The 17,607-nt window shown below is 47.7% G+C and overlaps 1 protein-coding gene across 1 annotated transcript; it reads right to left on the bottom strand.

Moving 5' to 3' along the window:
• Positions 1-607: 607 nt before the first annotated feature.
• LOC121442779 (putative sperm motility kinase W) lies at positions 608-2,077 on the bottom strand. Its single transcript, XM_041644391.1, has one exon. The coding sequence runs from the start codon at positions 2,075-2,077 to the stop codon at positions 608-610; it is 1,470 nt and encodes a 489-aa protein (XP_041500325.1).
• Between the last annotated feature and the right edge of the window lie 15,530 nt (positions 2,078-17,607).

Genomic DNA, 17,607 nt, shown 5'->3' with positions numbered 1-17,607 from the left:
GGCATGCTCCTGGAATGCTGCTGTGGAGAGGCCTCTGGTCCTGCAAACATCTGCTTTAGACACATATGCAGGGCACACAGGAACTGGGTATCCAGCTCATCCTCCCCATGTTGGCCTTGACACTGTGATGTCAGGCCTCACAAGCTCAGCACACTCTGCCTGTGCAGACAAACTGTAGGGAGACATTGAATTGGCCCCTTTGTGGTTTGACCATTGTCACTTTGCCAGTCACTGGATCCCTAAGCAGAGTCTTCCAATCTGGACTTCTGTTCTCTATGGACAACAGATCAACATTCCCTATCCCATTACCGATCCCAGTCCTGCTGACTACTGCTAGTCCAGCTGCATTGGATACCACCTAGGTATGTTCCTGGAGGATTTCTTCCTGAGGAAGTATGCTAAGTTCCAGGTTTCCATCCAAATTATGTAGACATCTGAACAACCTTTTGGATACGACAAACACACACATTTTTGATTTTCAAATGAAAAATACATGGTCAAAATGAAATATAAAATACATATGCATCATCTCTTATGTACTCGCCTACTCCTCACTGCGTCTGCCTCCTGACTCTAACACGTATGCATCATCTCTTACGTACTCACTCTATTCCTCACTGCGTCTGCCTCCTGCCTCTTTCAGAGGAGCCACTTTGGTGTTGAACACACGCCTGGTTTTTGGATTTGAAGCCCACGGGAAGCAACACAGTCTTGACAGGCAAACTCTGATTCTCCTGCACAGTCCGCTGAAGCATTTGAAGTTCTGAGGGAGGCATGATTTTTCCATGTTAGAGTCAGGTCCAGGTGGCAGGGGCATTTCTTCTTCTACCCTCCTGCGGTAGACACATGGGGCAGATGCGGCCTTGGTCGGTGGGGCATGGCTCGAAGTGGGGCTTTTCTTCTGGGAACACCATAGAGGCATGGAGGCACTCTGGTTTATTTTCTGCCCTGATAGTGTCAGGACATCAGGCAGGTGCTGTTGTGAAGGTTGTGTGTGGAAAAGGCCAAAGGTGGGCTCACTGGCTCTTTTTAGGTAATGACCCAATGTTAAAGAAGAGACTGGAGATGGTGGAGGTGCAGGGCCAGGGTCTGCCGTAGTGAATGAGGAGGTGGAGTCAAGCCCCTGGTGTTCCTGTTCTTGTAGTAACAGGTATGTCCCCATTATCTCATTGTATTTCCGCTTCTGCAGTGAGTCAAAGATCTCGTTGGCAGCAAACCCATAGTCAAACAGCTTGTCAACAATTTTAGGATCTGGGTAGGGGTCACTAGAGATGTTTTCTTCAGGGTTCTTGACCCATGGATGGTGCTGAATATCTTCAGTGGAGGGCCTCCTCTCTGGGGCAACTGTAAAGATTTGGTAAATGAGATTTTCCAATTGCCCAGAGATGTGAGCTGGGATGTTACACATGCCAATAGTGATCTTTTTCTCGGTCTCTTCCAGGGTGCTTCCTCTGAAGGGGTGGTGCCCAGTTGTCATAAAGTACAGCAGCACACCCAGACTCCACACGTCTGCCTTCTTCCCATTGTAGCCCTCCCTCAGAACCATTTCTGGGGCATTATAACTCTTGGTTCCACAGCGCCCATACAGCACAGTGCCAGCTCTGCACCTGGTAGCAAGGCCAAAGTCTCCCAGCTTGACATTCCTCTGTGCATCTATCAGGATGTTTGGGGGCTTCAGGTCTCGGTGGATGATGTCATGGTCATGGCAGCACCTTAGGGCTGACACTAGCTGCCCAAATATTACCTGTGCCTGTTCCTCCTGCAGCCTGCCTTCTTCCTTAACCAGTTGGTACAGATTGCCTCCCGGCACATACTCTGTTATTATATAGCAGTATTTTGTGGTCGTTAAAACCTGGAAGAGGCGGATGATGTGTGGATGTTGCACAGTTTCCAGTACCGCTATCTCTGATAGAACGAGGCGCAGGTGTTTCTTCAGATTTTCTACAACTTTAATTGCGACGGGCATGCCTGTGAGGCGATGGAGGGCCAGTTGTACATAGCCAAATCCACCCTGGCCTATGGTGAACAGCATTTTGTATTGCCGGTCTAGGCCCCTATCTCGGGGGAGGCAGGCCATGAGGCTTGGTGTTTACTGGCCTCCTGTCCAGAAAGGTTGTGCCGGAGATCAAATAAACAGCTCCAGTTAAGACACGAATGAAGGAGTCCCACAGGTCACCAAAATCAGCTCCCTGGTCTCTGGACAGAAATGCAGCCCAGGCTACAGCCTTAAATGCAGGCCTCTCATTCTTCCATCTCAGTGACTGTTTGTGAGGTCAGAGCAAGAAATGGACCAATAGCAGCAGGCTGTAGCCTGCAGTGACTGTCTCCCTGTCTGACCACAGGCAGCTTTCCCCTACTTAGGAAAAGGCAACTAGCGTCCCCCAGCTTCGGCTTCAGTGGATCAAAGAGACAGATGCTTACTCGTTGAGAGATTCCAGCCAGCACAGTGGCAGTGACCTTTGTAGCTGTATCCTAAGGACCTCAAACTGTGTCTGGCCCTTTAAGAATGAGGTGCAGTTTGAACAGGTATCCTACAAAGAGACAAAGTCCTTAGGAGATTCTGTCAAGGCCATGTTTACAGTCTTCCATTCTTGGGGCCAGGGGAATAAAGGGCATGGGTATGGGGAGCTCTTGGTCACTCTCTATCCTGAACCTGTTAGTCCTGGTCCTGGTCCAGGGGCTTCTGGTGTGATGGAACAGGGCACTTTAAGTGTGAATGCCCAGAAAGTAGGACATGGCCCCCTGGGGTCTCTTGGGCATGGGGTTACTTTCTTCTTTAGGAAGCAGTGATTGTTGGAAGAAGAGGGCCCTAGGCTGTTATTGTGCCTGTTCACCTCATGGCGTCCTGGGCAACCACTGTGGCGACTCAGCTCCTTATAGATAGGAGATCTGATTTCTCTCTTGTGATCCTGAGTGTTGATTGGCCTTCTGACCAGTGACCAGGGACGATCAGGGCAGCTGCTAGAGCACGGTTGCCCCCTCTCATCTGCTTCTCGGGCCATCTCCAGTCAATCCTATCTCACAGTTCCTGAGAGTCTCTATTTTGGATCTTGCCTCTGAACCAGATTTTAATCTCTTGCTGTCTTTGAGACAAACATAAACTAGTTCATAAGGAGTGGTGGGAACCGAGAGACCAAAGTAAAACGTCCACTCTGTCCCGACTTATCTTCCCAATCGTGAGCACACCTCCTCCTCCTGAAGGAAGGGACTAGGGCACTCCATGGCAGTGGGGCCAGCATTCATGTGCTTGCTGTCCCACACCATGACCAACAGCATCTTAGGGAGGAAGGGGTTTATTTAGTTTGTTTATCCCAATCAAAGCCCATCACCGAGGAAAGTCAGGGTAAGGACTCAAGCAGGACTCAAGGCAAGAGCCCTGGGGTAAAGTTAGCTTGCTCAGCTTGGTTTCTCATATGAAACAGGACCACTGCCCAGGGCTGCCCCCCACACACAGCGGGCTGGTAGAGCCTCATCAGTGATGAAGGAAGTGGTCCACAGACATGACCACAGGATAAAGTGATGGAGGCAATTTCTTATTGAGTTTCCCCTCCCGTGACTCGTTTGTGTCAGGTTGGCAAAAACCAACCAGTCGTCCTGCCCCCTCTGTCAGAGACTACTTCCTTCCTGTTCTGTATATTGGGAAGTGGCAGGGACTGTTAAGAAGGTGGTGGCTCCAGGATCAAGGGTGCTGGGGACAAGTTGCCTCAGTGGAATGGCGGTGAGAGCAGCAAGAAGAGGCTCACAGGCTTTCCTCTCATTGTAACTGCTTCTCCTTGGAAGCATACTGGAGGATGCTCAGGGCCTCTGAAAGTTCCTCCTTGCTGTCTCCTGACACGCGCCATGCACTGACAGACATCCCTCAGTGCTGCGCACCATGCCCGTCTGCACTCCATGTGCTACCCTACAGTTCGTGAACCGGGAAAGGGGCTGGAGATTGAAACACACAAAGACACACCAACAGAGACACGGGTCATCCTTGAAACAAGAATGTCCCCCTTTATTGTTCAGGGGCAGCTTATATGGGAATTCTTAACTGATAGCCACACCCCAGCCAAACCCACCAGAAACCACTCTCCTGCCATCAGGACCTTCTGAGGGTCTCGTGCGCAGAGCAGCAGCGGGCTGTCTAAGAGTAGAGGGAAACAAGTTGTTTACAAGAAATTCAGGATCTGGGGGTCCACCGCTCCCAACATCTTATCACTCTTTTTCTTCTCTCTTTTCTTTTCCTTGACAATCTTTTAGGGAATTTGGGCAGCATCAGTCTGTCTGGTTGCTTCCTGCTGAGCGGGGGCGCTGCATTCTTGGGGGTATTTGCTGCAGCATTTCAGGGAGTATCGGTGAATCAAACCACATGAATCTGGAATGAATCCTCAGGTTCTCATCCTCTGTGGAGACAAAAGCAGAACCTCTTTTCCAAAGCATCAAATACTCAGGCCCGTTTTTTAAATCTAAATACCCTTCTTAGCAGTTCCCAGAATCAAATGTCTTTCTCCAGCCCAGAATACAAAAGACAACATCATCAACATAATAACATCTGTGCACATTTTATCTTTCTGAAGCCTTCAGTCACCCTCCCGCCTCCTCTTTATTACTTTCCTACTGGCCAGTCTTCCAGAGGGCATCCCTCAGAGCGTCTCTGGGGAGGAAAACACATAAACCAATCTTCAGTCCACCCTCACCATTCCAGAGGGCGATCTCTCAGGGACCCCTAGTACCCGAACTCTGTGGAACCTCCACTTGTGGCGCCTGTACTACAGGACCATCCACGAGACGGGCAAGGGCTTAGAGATTTAAACACACAAAGACACACAGACAGAGACACAAGTCATCCTTGAAACAGGAATGCCCCAAGAATACCCCCTTTATTGTGTACCAGAGCCGCTTATATAGAGATCCATAACTGATAACCACACCCCAGCCAAACCCACTAGAACACTCTCCTGTCATCAGTAACTTCTGAGGGTCTCGTGCTCAGAGCAGCTGCAAGCATTACAAGTTGTTTACCAGAAATTCAGGATCTGGGGGGTTCGCAGCCCCCAGCATTTCACCCCTTTTCTTTCTTTCTTTTTTCTCTTTTCCTCAACAATCTTTTAGGGAATTTGGGCATCATCAATCTGTCTGGCTGCTTCCTGCTGAGTGGGGGCACTGCATTCTTGGGGGTACTCTTTAATCTGTCTCTTTTAAAACGTACTCTTTTCCTTCATCTCTAGGGCTATACTCTGTCATTCTTTTCATCCTTTTTGTACTGTTTTACTCTTTTTTTTGTCCTCTTTTTACTCTTTTTGAGGACTTCAATTCACCCTCCTGCCTCCTGTTTTTCAGAGGGCGTCCCTCAGAGCATCTCTGGGGATGAAAACACACATACCAAATCTTCAGTCCACCCTCACCATTCCAGAGGGTGATCTCTCAGGGACCCTTTGTTCCTGATCTTGGTGGAACCTCCACTTGTAGCACACTCTGCCCATCTGTGCTCTATGTGCTACCATACAGTTCGTGAACCGGGCAAGGGGCTGGAGACTGAAACACACACAGACTCACGGACAGAGACACAGGTCATCCTTGATGCCAGAATGCCTCCTTTATTGTGTCCAGGGGCAGCTTATATAGATCCTTAACTGATAGCCACACCCTAGCCAAACCCACCAGAAACAACTCTCCTGCCATCAGGAACATCTGAGGGTCTTGTGTTCAGAGCAGCTGCAAGCATTACAAGTTGTTTATCAGAAATTCAGGATTGGGGGGGGGGGGCACCGCTCCCAACAGTTGTGTATTCCTTTCCTCAGAGACTGGGACATTCAAGCTGGCAGGGAAGCTCCTTAAACAGGAAGGTCAGCAATTCAAAACAGCTTCAGGAAGGAACTCTCTAAAACTGACCAAATTCTCTCTTTCTCTCCTCCCCAAGATTTTACAAGCCAAGCTTCTCAGTTACTCTCAGACAAGCCAAGCTACAAAGATGACTGTGAGACCAGACCAGCTGCCTGGCAGAAGCAGAAAACAGCCATGCTGTTTGGAAGAGACTTAGACCAGCTAGGACTCAAGGACACTCTTCTTCCTGTGGAGCTGCTGGCAGGCTGTGCAGTGTGCTCCAGGTTCCCAGCTCTTGTGAGCTTGTCACCGAACCCGGGGTGGGTTTTAGTGGTGCAGCTGTCTTTGAATCACTGATGCACCTATAAGTCACCTCTCACCCAGATTCCTGTAAACAATGCCCATAAAGCTCATTGGCTCACCAAGCTGGACGTGTTGGCATCTGTATTTGGTCCCTTGTGGGCTTCCTATCTGGGGTGAGGAGCCATGTATGTTGCATCTTCCAGGGAATGGACTAGTCACACAACAGGTGGGAAGGCAAGGGAGGATAGAAAGAGTGATTATGGGGGGGTGAAGAGGGTGGTTGTGTCTGGGGCCGTTCAGGCACGTTCACCTGTCTGACAGTGAGATTTACTATGAAGAGAAATTTATTTAGATTCTTAAAGGCACCAGGACTGCATCTGAGAGGGCTTCGAAAATGCAGCATTTAACCACATTAGCCCAGGTTTTATAAAGGAAAGAAACCACAAAGGACTGATTTGGGGGGTGGAGTTAACTCACACCTGTCTGAATGTAGGGGAATCCTATCTTAACATCTATGCCCTGCAGTTGTCCTGGTCAGCTTGTTGAGCTGGAAGCAAGCTTGACTACGAAGCAGAAATAGCAGTTGGCCTTCTTATCTGTTATCTTGCAATAACAGTGAAATGGACAAGGTCAGCAGATTTCAGGAATAGTTTAGTGAAGTGTGCTGCTAGGGTACAGCTTGTACAACCTAGGGGCTTGCATGCTAACAGCATCTTTGCTTTTCGTCTCTCAAGCATAAGGAGTTTAAACTTTAAACATAATGTTCATCATCACAATGGGAGTATTTGGTGGAGAGGGTGATGAATATGGTCAAAATACATCATCTGAAATTTCAGAGGATTAAAATTAGCTTTTAAAAGAAAAGAAAGCAGCTAATACTGGCAAGGATGTGGACAACAGGGGCCCTTACACAGTGCTAATGGGACTGTAACCTAGTCTAGGCACTGTGAGAGTCCGTACACACGTTTCTCAAAACAAAACACATGGGAAATAAATCATCCATATGACCCAGCTGTGCTCCTCCAGGATATTCAGGCAGAGGACCCTATGATACACAGAGGTACTTTACACCCATGGTCACTGCAGCACTAAGTACAAAAGCCAATTAGTAAACAAGACAGCCCTGGACAGAGGCTTGGACAAAGAAAAGGTGCAAGACGGGATTAGAAGTATGTTGTTTTCAGGAGAGTGAGCCCAGCTGAGAAAGATCCCATTATGTGATTAAGCCAGCTGCAGTCCTGGATTCTATATACATACACGAAAGCTCTACATACATGACACAGTGCTGAAGTACCCTGTCTGTGGAGACAGTGGGGACCACAGGGAGAAAAAGGAGGGTAGATAGAGTGTTGTAGTTGGAGGCCACCAGAGAAAGAACACCACAAACTTTAAATTGAAAAGACTACAGAAGTCTCCTTCCTAGCAGTGTTGCCACAACACTCCTCTGCCAGGCTGGGGCTGCACGAGGGAAAGATGCAGGCTGCAGTTTCTAAAGGCACAGCGCACAACTGTCTCAATTCTGGGGATGTCTTCTTATGTGAGGCATTATTGTGGGTTTTGTTTGTTTTGTTTTTCCTATCAAGCAGCATTTAAGTGAGATCATAGAAGCAGAATGAGCGCTTGGATAGCATTTGGGGATAAAATCACACAACAAGAAAAAGGGGAACATTTTGGGAGATGAGCCTGGGGCTCTGAGACCAGTTAACCCTTTAGATTGCTGACAAGACTCAGCAGCTGATGAGAATGACATTTGGGTATGGTCCAGTCATCCTGTGGTTAATAATCCCTAGGCTAAGCATAGGGCCCTACTAACTCCTAGGGTTTTTCTTGTTTGTTTTTTACACAGTAACAGTTTAAAAATCAGTTTACCCTAAGTCCAGTCAAAGAGAGGGAAGAGCAATGATATGATCAAAGGGGTCAAGACCTGTTTAAGGATCTCTATCACTTTCATAATGTTAGGTTTAAAGTCGATTTCTTCTACTTCTTCTGGGTTAGGGTGTACAAGTCTTCCTGTTGTATGTTCGCTGGATTCTGGTGTTATCGTGTTTCTTTTCAGGTTGTTGGGGGGATTCCTCCATTGGCACCTGCCCATCTCTTCCTTCAAATGCGGTCAGGAGAGTCTTTGCTGTGGCTAACTGTGTACTTGGGGTTTTTTCTTGGTCTGCTCTCTCTTAGGTCCCCTCAGCACTGGAGTTGTCTCCCAGATCCCCTCCACCCAGAAGCAGGCTGTGGTGGTGGATTTAAGGACCCCACAGATGGAAAGGGGTGCTTGGGGGCAGGCTGGGATGGGATAAGTAGAGAAAGCCAGTAGCCAGGGAGAAGCCCCACTGAATGGCCAGAAACATTTAGGGAATTGGAGGATGAGGGTTTCTTTACTCTGTTCCTGGGACGTCTGGCTGGCTGGGCTGGCACACACTTACTCCTCCGGATGGATCTCCTCGGTACAGGAGCAGAACCTCTTGCTGTCCAAGGACCTCACAGACAAAAGGGCAGGTCCTCTGGATGGAAATCCTCAGTCGCTACTTATATTTTTATGTCTTATGAATTTTGCAAACACATATTAGCCTGACAGAAGAATAAAAATGTTTGCTATAGATTGGTGGGGGAAGGGGAGAGGGGGAGAGAGACTGGAAAAGGGAAAGATTGGGGAGAGCTTGGGGGAGTGGGAGGGTTGAGATGGAGGAAGGGCAGATATAGGAGCAGGGGAGAAGATATCTTAATTAAGGGAGCCATTTTAAGGTTGCCAAGAGACTTGGCTCTAGAGGGGATCCCTGGTGTCCACGGGGATGTCCCCAGCTTGTTCCTTGGGCAGCAGAGGAGAGAGTGCCTGAACTGGCCTTGTCCCATAGTCACACTGATGAATATCTCAAATATCACCATAGAACCTTCATCCGGCAATGAATGGAGATAGAGACAGAGACCCACATCGGAGCACTGGACTGAGCTCCCAAGGTCCAGTTGAAGAGCAGAAGGAGGGAGAAGATGAGCAAAAAAGTCAGGACCACGAGGGTTGGTCCACCCACTAAGACAGTGTGCCTGTTCTAATGGGAGCTCACCAAATCCAGCTAGACTGGGACTGAATGAGCATGCGATCAAACTGGACTCTCTGAATGTGGCTGACAATGGGGGCTGACTGAGAAGCCATTGATAATGGCACTGGGACTTGTTTTTATGCTTTACTGGCTTTTGGGGATCCACTCTGTTTGGATGCACACCTTCCTAGGCCTGGATGGAGGGGGGAGGGCCTTGGGTTTCCCACAGGGCAGGGTTCCCTGCATTCTTTTAAGACTGGAGAGGAAGGGAGGAGAGGGAGGGAGGGAGGAGAGGGAGTGGGGAAGTGTGAGGGGAATGGGAGGAGGGGAGGAAGTGAAAATTTTGAATGAAAAAATAAAATTAAAAAAGAAAAAATCTATTATAACATGCCATGAAAGCTAAATTTATGCAGCTCAGTTGCTAATACAAATCTAAATCAACACAGAAACATTTTTATCCATAGACTATCTTACCTGTAGTATCCACCTTAAAAAATACAGTGCATTATTGAAAAAAAAAATATATGTAGCAAAGGAAAAAGGATTCAGAAGTTCCTCTCTGCCTACTTCACAAACAATGACAGAGCTGGGAGTGTGCAGGGATAGAGTGTCCCCTATCATGCCTGGGGTTCTGGGTTCCGTGCAAGGCACTGAATACAAATTAAACAGAAGTAAAAGTAATAGCTTCCAAGCAAATATGAGTAAGTTTTATGGATAGTAGAAATTCTGTGTGATTTTAAGTGTTTCCATATGTTATTATTTCAAAAGATGACATTACACGAAGTTTAATGTTTTGTTTGGGATCACTTGCGACTCATCACTGGAGAGCCGCTCCAGAGACAGCTGTGTAATTTGTGAGGTCTGTCCTTATAATTGAGCAGTAAAACCCAAAATGACCGCCACGTATGTCCTGTGTCTTTACGGCGAGCGACACAAGTAAGAAACAAAGAAGTTGCTGACTGAGGAAAATGACGCCAAAGAACCAGGGCATTTCTTTATTAGTACGGGATGGAAGAAGCCAGGCAGAGAGGAAAGGCTGCTGGTGAAGGCTTGCCCTGGATCTTAAAATCCTCTACAGCAGCACCACGTTCCTCTCACTTCTGCCCTACACTGCCGTCTAGTGGACGATGGTCTGCCAGTTACTTGGCAAATCTGCTTCAGAGGATGTGATTGATGGTCTGGGCTTAGGAGCAGAGTTCTAACAATCTGTGTTGTAAGAGGGCCATTGGTTGGTTCCTGGCTGCTTAGCCCTGAAATAATCACACAGAAACTATATTGTTAAAATCACTGCTTAGCCCATTAGCTCTAGCTTCTTATTGGTTAACTCTTACATATTAATTTAACCCATTTCAGGTAACCTGTGTATCGCCACATGGCTGTGCCTTAACCCGGTTAAGTTCCCAGAATCAGTCTGCAGCGGAGCTACATGGCTTCTCTCTGACTCTACCATCTTTTCTCCCAGCATTCATCTTAGTTCCCCCACCCCTGCCTAGCTCTGTTCCCCTATAGCTCTGCTATAGGTCCAAAGCAGCTCCTTTATTTATCATTGGTAATCACGCATACAGAGGGAAATCCCGCATCAAATCTGTAAGCTTCCCTACCATCGCGACCATCACAAATGCAGTCAGTGAAGCAGACCTAGGTCTCCATCGTCTTTGTTGAGCGTGGAGGGAAACACGAGCAGCATTTAGAGGTAAGATCTCTTCCTGGCGATAATTCAAAATTCATAGTTGATTATTAAGGTATTTTTTTTTCTTTGATTCTGTCTTTATTATTAACTCCACAAGTCTTTCATGAAATCTTTACATACTCTCGTGTGGGTTTTAAGGCAAAACCCGATCTTTGACCTATGCGCTTCATAGGTTCCCTGACTGTGGAAGGAACCTGGTGGATCCAGACATCAGTGGGTGGGCTGTGACCAGCATTCAGAACAGACAGGCGGGAAGGAAAGAAATGATCTATTTTAACACCCTATCTTATTCTGTTTCCCATTGTATGATACCAATGACATGCGGTTGGAAATAATCAAACCCACAGAGAGAAGCAGAGAAAGAATGAGGCCAGAGCCTGTGGGAAGGGGAGACGGGGAGACACTCAGTCACTATGAAGTCCCAGTTAGGCAAGACAAGTGTCCTAGGCAGGGTCACTGTTGCCGTGATGAAACAGCATGGCCGAAAGCAGGTTGGGGAGAAATGGGTTTATTTGGCTTACACTTCCACATCATAGTCCATTACTGGAGGAAGTCAGAGCAGGAACTCAAACAGGGCAGGAACCTGGGGGCAGGAGATGCTGCTGCTTCCTGGCTTCTTCTAATTTTGCTCTGCCTGTTTTCCTACAGAACCCAGGACCACCAGCCCAAGGGTGGCACCACCCATAATGGGCTCGGCCCTCCCCCATCAGTCACTGATTAAGAAAATGCACAAACACCTCACCCTGTCTCCAGACCATCGGCCACAACAAATTGCTGTGGTTTTGGGGGGTTGGGGGTGAGGAAGCTTAGAATAAAATGTTTGGAAGCTGTACTGGCCAATTTGATGTGAACTTGGCATGGTTATCAGAGAGGAGGGCACCCCATTTGAGAAAATGTCTCCACAAGACAGGAGGCTGTGGGCAAGCCTGAGGGCATTTTCTTAATTAGTGATTGAGGTGGCAGGGCCCAGCCCATTGTGGGTGGGGCCACCCGTGGACAAATGGTCCTGGGTTCTATATAAGAAAGGAGGGTAAATAAACCATGAGGATCAAGCCAGGAAGCAGCACCCCTCCATGGCCTCTGTGTCAGCTCCTGCCTCCAGGTCTCTACACTGCTTGACTTCCTGATGTGAAAGTGTAGGCCAAAGAAACCCTTTCCTCTCCAAGTTGCTGTGGTCATGGTGTTTCACTGTGGCCATAGACACTCTAATATGACAGAAGTCATAATCACCATAGACTTTGACGATCTAAGCACTTTGACCTAAAGGAACCACAGTTTTTCTTGAGTTGAAGCTTGAAGCCCGTATCTGTCTCTCATCACAGCCCAGCCAGTGCTTTCCTGGAGCTGGACAAGAACTGTCAGGCTAACCAGGCATGAAAAATCTGGTCACCAGGAGCAGTCAGGTGGAAAACACTGCTTATGGTGAACAAGCACCAGGGGAAGGGATCTTCTGCCTGAGTAAATGAGGGGCAAACTAAGACCATGTCCACTGGGAAAGGATATCAAATTGAGGAAGAAGGAAGAAGCTGGGATGGAAAATGGAGGCGAGCCTCAGGAACAGTTCCCCTTCCTCTCTCCTCCTCTCCCTCCCTTCTGCCTCCCCCCATCTCCTGGAACCTTTCTCCTGTTGGAGGCAGGGTCTCATCACATTGCTCAGGCTGGTCTTGAACACATGGTCTTAAGTGATTGTCCTGTATTAGCCTACTGAGTAGTCACTAAAGGCACGTGCCACTGTACCCGACATTTTCTAAAAATCCAAAACCCATATAACTAACAGTTGTCATCTTGAGTCAGCACACACACACTTAGTGGAACAAAAGTTTCATAGCACAATTTTTAACCATTTTACAGACAACACATTTAGACGTGTTCTATTCTGCCTTTTAACACATCCACACACCTGACAATCAGGATAGCTGCTAAGCAATGCATCCCTGCGTGGCTACATCATCCCATCAACATCATAGTCCTTCACACTGGAGGCCAGCCCTGTGGGACCACTGTTCTCTCTCAGTACATGACTTACTCTTTTATTGAAGCAGAGCAAATGTACAGGAAAGAACTAAAGTTTTTAAGTACGGGATGTGTAAATTTCTACACTGTAAATACGGTCATGTGATCTATATTTTATGTTCTAGCTTACCTCATTTTTATTGTAGCAAAATGTTTATAGCCTAGAATTTGCCCATTTTGGCAAGCTTTGAATATACAGTTCTGTTGCATTAAGAACATTCCCCCTTTTTTTGGCCACCAGAGCTTAATTGTTTTGGTGAACGGAAACCCTTTACCTACTGAACAGTAACTCTCCCTCCGCTCTCCACTCCTCTAGTTACCACCATTTTACTTTTGACCCTAGGACAGACATTTACTCTAAGAATCTTCTATGAAAGGACGACACACAGCCACACATTATCTATTTGTTATGGGCTTGGCATCAAACACCGTGTGTCTAAAGTTCTCTATGTTATGTATCAAATTTCCTTCCTTTTAGGGAGGAAAAACATCGTGTGTGTGTGTCTCCATTTTGTTTCTTCATGCCTCGATGGACACGTTACATGCTTCTGTTTCCCATGGCTACTGTGAAAAGGCCACTGTGAAGAAGTGTAAGCAAACACCGCCGTGAGCACGTGTACACGGACACCGCCGTGGCCATGTGTGACCAGACGCCGCCGTGGGCACGTGTACACGGACACCGCCGTGAGCACGTGTGAACAAACACTGCTTTTCCCTTTTTAAATGTTTGCTGTCCCTGGTAAAAACTGCGTCAGAAAGCATTTCAAGGAACTGAGTGCCCACGACAAAATTTAAAAGGACGCCTGAAGTAGATGGTGACGTCAATGCAAAACTGAACGTCTTTAGGGACAATGGGATCATAACCTTTGTGATACTCTTTTCCATTAGACAGAAATACAGAAGGGGATGTAAGTTCACCATGCCGAGGATAAACTCAAGTAGTAAATACCAGGCTGGAGAGGTGGGTCAGAGGTTAAGAGTACTGGCTATTCTTCCAGAGGACCCAGGTTCAATTCCCAACAACCATCATAGTGGTTCACAGTTGTTTCTCACTCTGGTTCCAAGGGATCCTACATCCTCTTCTGGCCTTCTGGGGAGAAGGCACATGCTTCACATACAAGCATGCAGACCCCCCCCCACACACACATATGTAAAGCACATACAAAAAATAAAATAATAGTAAATATCAAAGGCAAGTACAGGGGCATTCTCCTAGAGAAATGCCTTTCACTTTGTGTGTGTGTGTGTGTGTGTGTGTGTGTGTGTGTGTGAGAGAGAGAGAGAGAGAGAGAGAGAGAGAGAGAGAGGTTCATATTGTGCAGGTTTATATGTACATGTGTATTGGATTGAACGAGAATCCTGATCCCCAGGTGGTGACGGTGTTTGAGTAGGTTTAGGAGGTGTAGCCCTGCTGGGGGCAGTATATTATTGGATGCAGCCTTTGCAGTTTCAGAACCACAGGCCCTTTTCACTTCACTTTCTCTGCTTCCTGCTTTGCATTCTAGATGTGAGCACTCAGGTGTTCCCGCCATCATGTCTGCCACCTGCTGCCAGGCTTCCCTGCCATGATGGAGTCCTGTCCCTCTGGAACGGTGAGCTCAAACAAACCCTTCCCCCTGTAAGTGGCCTTGGCTGTAGAATTCCATCACAGCGGCAGAAAGCAGCTAATGCATCGTGCACGCAGAGGCCAGAGGGAGATGCTGTCTTCCCTGTCACTCACCATCCTGTCTGCTGGACATGGTCCCCCACTGAACTCCACAATTCAGCCACACTGGCCAGCCAGCGAGTCCCAGGACCATCCCATCCCCACCTCCTGAGCACTGGGATCACGGGTGTGCACAACTGTGATCAACCTTTTTCTATTTTTAAATCAGGTCTTCACGCATGGGTGTCAAGCACTTTGGCAACTCAGCTATTCCTGTGCCCTCCGTGGGCTTTAAACACAACGCCCCATGGGTTGAAAGGGCCTTCAGACTCTGTTTTGAGGTCCTTGGAATACATTTGTTTTGAGGAATTGAGCTGATGCGTATGAACTCAGTTTCTAAGGATGCCCACCACCGCACTAGCCCCAAGCAGGCAGCGAGGGTTGTTAATACCGTAAGCTTCCGATTTCCTTTCTGACCTCTACAGTGAACATGAAAAAGTTGCTTGAAGAAGTTTAGAAGCATATCTAGCATGCTTCTAAAAAGTCCCAAACTGTTCTTTTTTAGACAAAAGAAAAAAAGAAAAAAAACTTTTTTTCCCCTAAATAGGGCAGATCTTCAAAGATAGAAAGAAGAGCAAATACTAAAAATATCTTTTCCCATTTAGTGGTGATCAAGCACATATGGGAAGATAGCTCTGAGTAACAGTGCGATGCAAGATGAACTCCCCAAGCACAGGGAGAAACAGACAACCAGCATACACTTAAGAACCACTGCTGAATAGGAAATCCATGACCCGTGGAAGACTCCAAGACGGGGATTATGGTCTTGCAGCTCTGTGGGACCTGTAGAAGTGGAGGAGTTGCTCCTGGAAACATTCACATCTCCTTCCTCACACAAGATATGGGCACAGGATCCCAAGAGAAAGCCACAGGTCTGGACCGCCATCAAGAAGATGGCATGGGCGGTGAGACCAGAGATGTGCGTTCTGAGCAGCCTGGAGACATGTACTCCTCAGCCATCAGGGACTTGGTTTTTTTCCACAAGTACAGAAGAGCCACCAGTGAGCTACAGTCTGATGAGCGGGCACACGTGGTAACATGGTCAGGCTGTGAGGGCTCATCACTCTGGCCCTGGCCCAGCCAACCAGCTGCTCCTCCTCCCTGGACACTTGGGCGGCTTCTCAGCCAGCTGGCCGGGAGGTTGGTGCCAGCCCTGCCTTTCCCAGCAGGAGGGTCAGAGCGACAACTGTTGTGAACTTGGGTCTGTGCAGCCAGCCAGCCTGAGCCGAAATGACAGACTGTGCCTCACTGCTGTGCCAAGTGTCCTTTTGTCATTGACTCTGATGTGCCCTTTCATTAAAAACTTGGGTTCCTTGCCTCTCTTTCCTAAACTCAGTCCATTTACCTGGTGTTCTGTGTGAGCAGAGCTGTCGATATCTTCATCTGCTCCATTGTGCTGGGGAACCAGAGCCTGAAACCCTGTGCCCACCGTCCCCAAGCACCAGCCAAGACCTATCTGTCTTATCCAGTCCATGTTCATCCCATGTGGTTGTTTAATCTTGGGAACTTTCATGCAAATCTTATATTTCCTTTCTTTTTATCTAACTGTAACATGAGGGTCCTGCTTGTCGGGGTTTCTGTCCTTCCCAGTTCCCACAGCCGGTAGGTCCCAAAGAATCCCACAGAAGTCTACATTAGATATAACCTGATTGGCCCATTGGCTCGGGCTTCTTATTAACTCATAACTCATATGGCTCATATCTATGTTAGCCACATGGCTCAGTACCTTTTTCAGTGGGGCAGGTCACATCCTGCTTCTTCGGTGGTCTGGGCAGGACTGTGAGAGAGCTTCCTCCTTCCTAGCATTCCCCTGTTCTCATTGCCCCACCTCTACTTCCTGTCTGGTTTTTCTGCCTATACTTCCTGCCTGGCTGTCAGCCAATCAGCATTTATTTAAAATATAAGTGACAGAATACAGACAATTCTCCCGCACCGTCTACCACTCTTTATTAACCTATTTCTGTCCAACTTTTCTTGGGGGTACCCCATTTATCCCATAAACCCTCAAATAGTCCCTTTCCTCAGACCTCGTACCGTGCTCTTCCTCATGCTCACACTGTTCTTCCTTGTCCCTGTCCTGCTAAGATCCGACATGCTCAGTGCCTACCACGGAGTCAGATATGTGTGACGTGCATGGGGACAGTGGAAAACTACAATGGCCTGCCACTTCTGTCACCACCAGAATCCTGCTGGCTTTGGGGGGTCGGTAGTGCAGTGACTGTTCACCTTGATTCCTTAACTCATCCCAGGAGAAGCAGCCTGGTGATGTGTTTACCACGAATCCTAAACAGCTGTACTGTTGCACATATCAGGTCAGACTCCAGGCTCCTTCTTGATTGGCAATTTAAGGCTGGCCTCATTCTTTGGCAGGGTCCTGTTAGCTTCCCTCTTCTATGGGAAAACACACTTGTTTGCAAATATTTAACATCCTGGTTTCTCTTGGACCCTGGGGAACCCCGGTTCCATCTTGAGAAACACTGACATAGAACTAACCACCTTGGGAACTGAAGCAGCTGTAGTTTTACGACTTGAATGCAATAAGGAATCCGTGTGAGGATCTGCACAGGTAAAGACGACATGGAACAGAATGACCCCTTGTAGAGTTTGAGTGTCTCCCTTTAGAGAAAGAATATAGCCTAAAGAGAGAGGGAAACATCTCATGAATACTTGGAGCAGGGATGCCACTTTGGGGAGAATCAAGGGAAGTTTGGTAAATGGAACTGACTGATGGGGAATGAATCATGTGATCTTTTCCGCCACAGAATGGAGCGGGCACCTTCGCAAAACTCCCATCCCGAATGCACCTTCAAAGTGGCCATTGATCTATTTTCATGGGAAATTGCGTGGTGCCAGCTAGCATGCCCCGAAGGCATTCACGCTTACTTTAATACTTTACACGTGTGCTTTATGATCTGTAACTAAGCATGCTCAGGAGGGGACACCTTAGTGAGCAAACTTAGGAGTGGGCCAAGCCGTACACAGATATGCGTGGGCTCTCTAAATAGGTTTCCCTGCTTCCTCTTTTGGAGAGCATTGTTTTGCGGGTGCCTCCCATCCTG

Source organism: Microtus oregoni, unplaced genomic scaffold, assembly GCF_018167655.1.
Source record: "Microtus oregoni isolate MIOR12 unplaced genomic scaffold, Mior012 000095F_ref0000231, whole genome shotgun sequence".
Classification (NCBI taxonomy): Eukaryota; Metazoa; Chordata; class Mammalia; order Rodentia; family Cricetidae; genus Microtus; species Microtus oregoni.
This window is presented reverse-complemented; position numbering and strand designations above follow the sequence as displayed.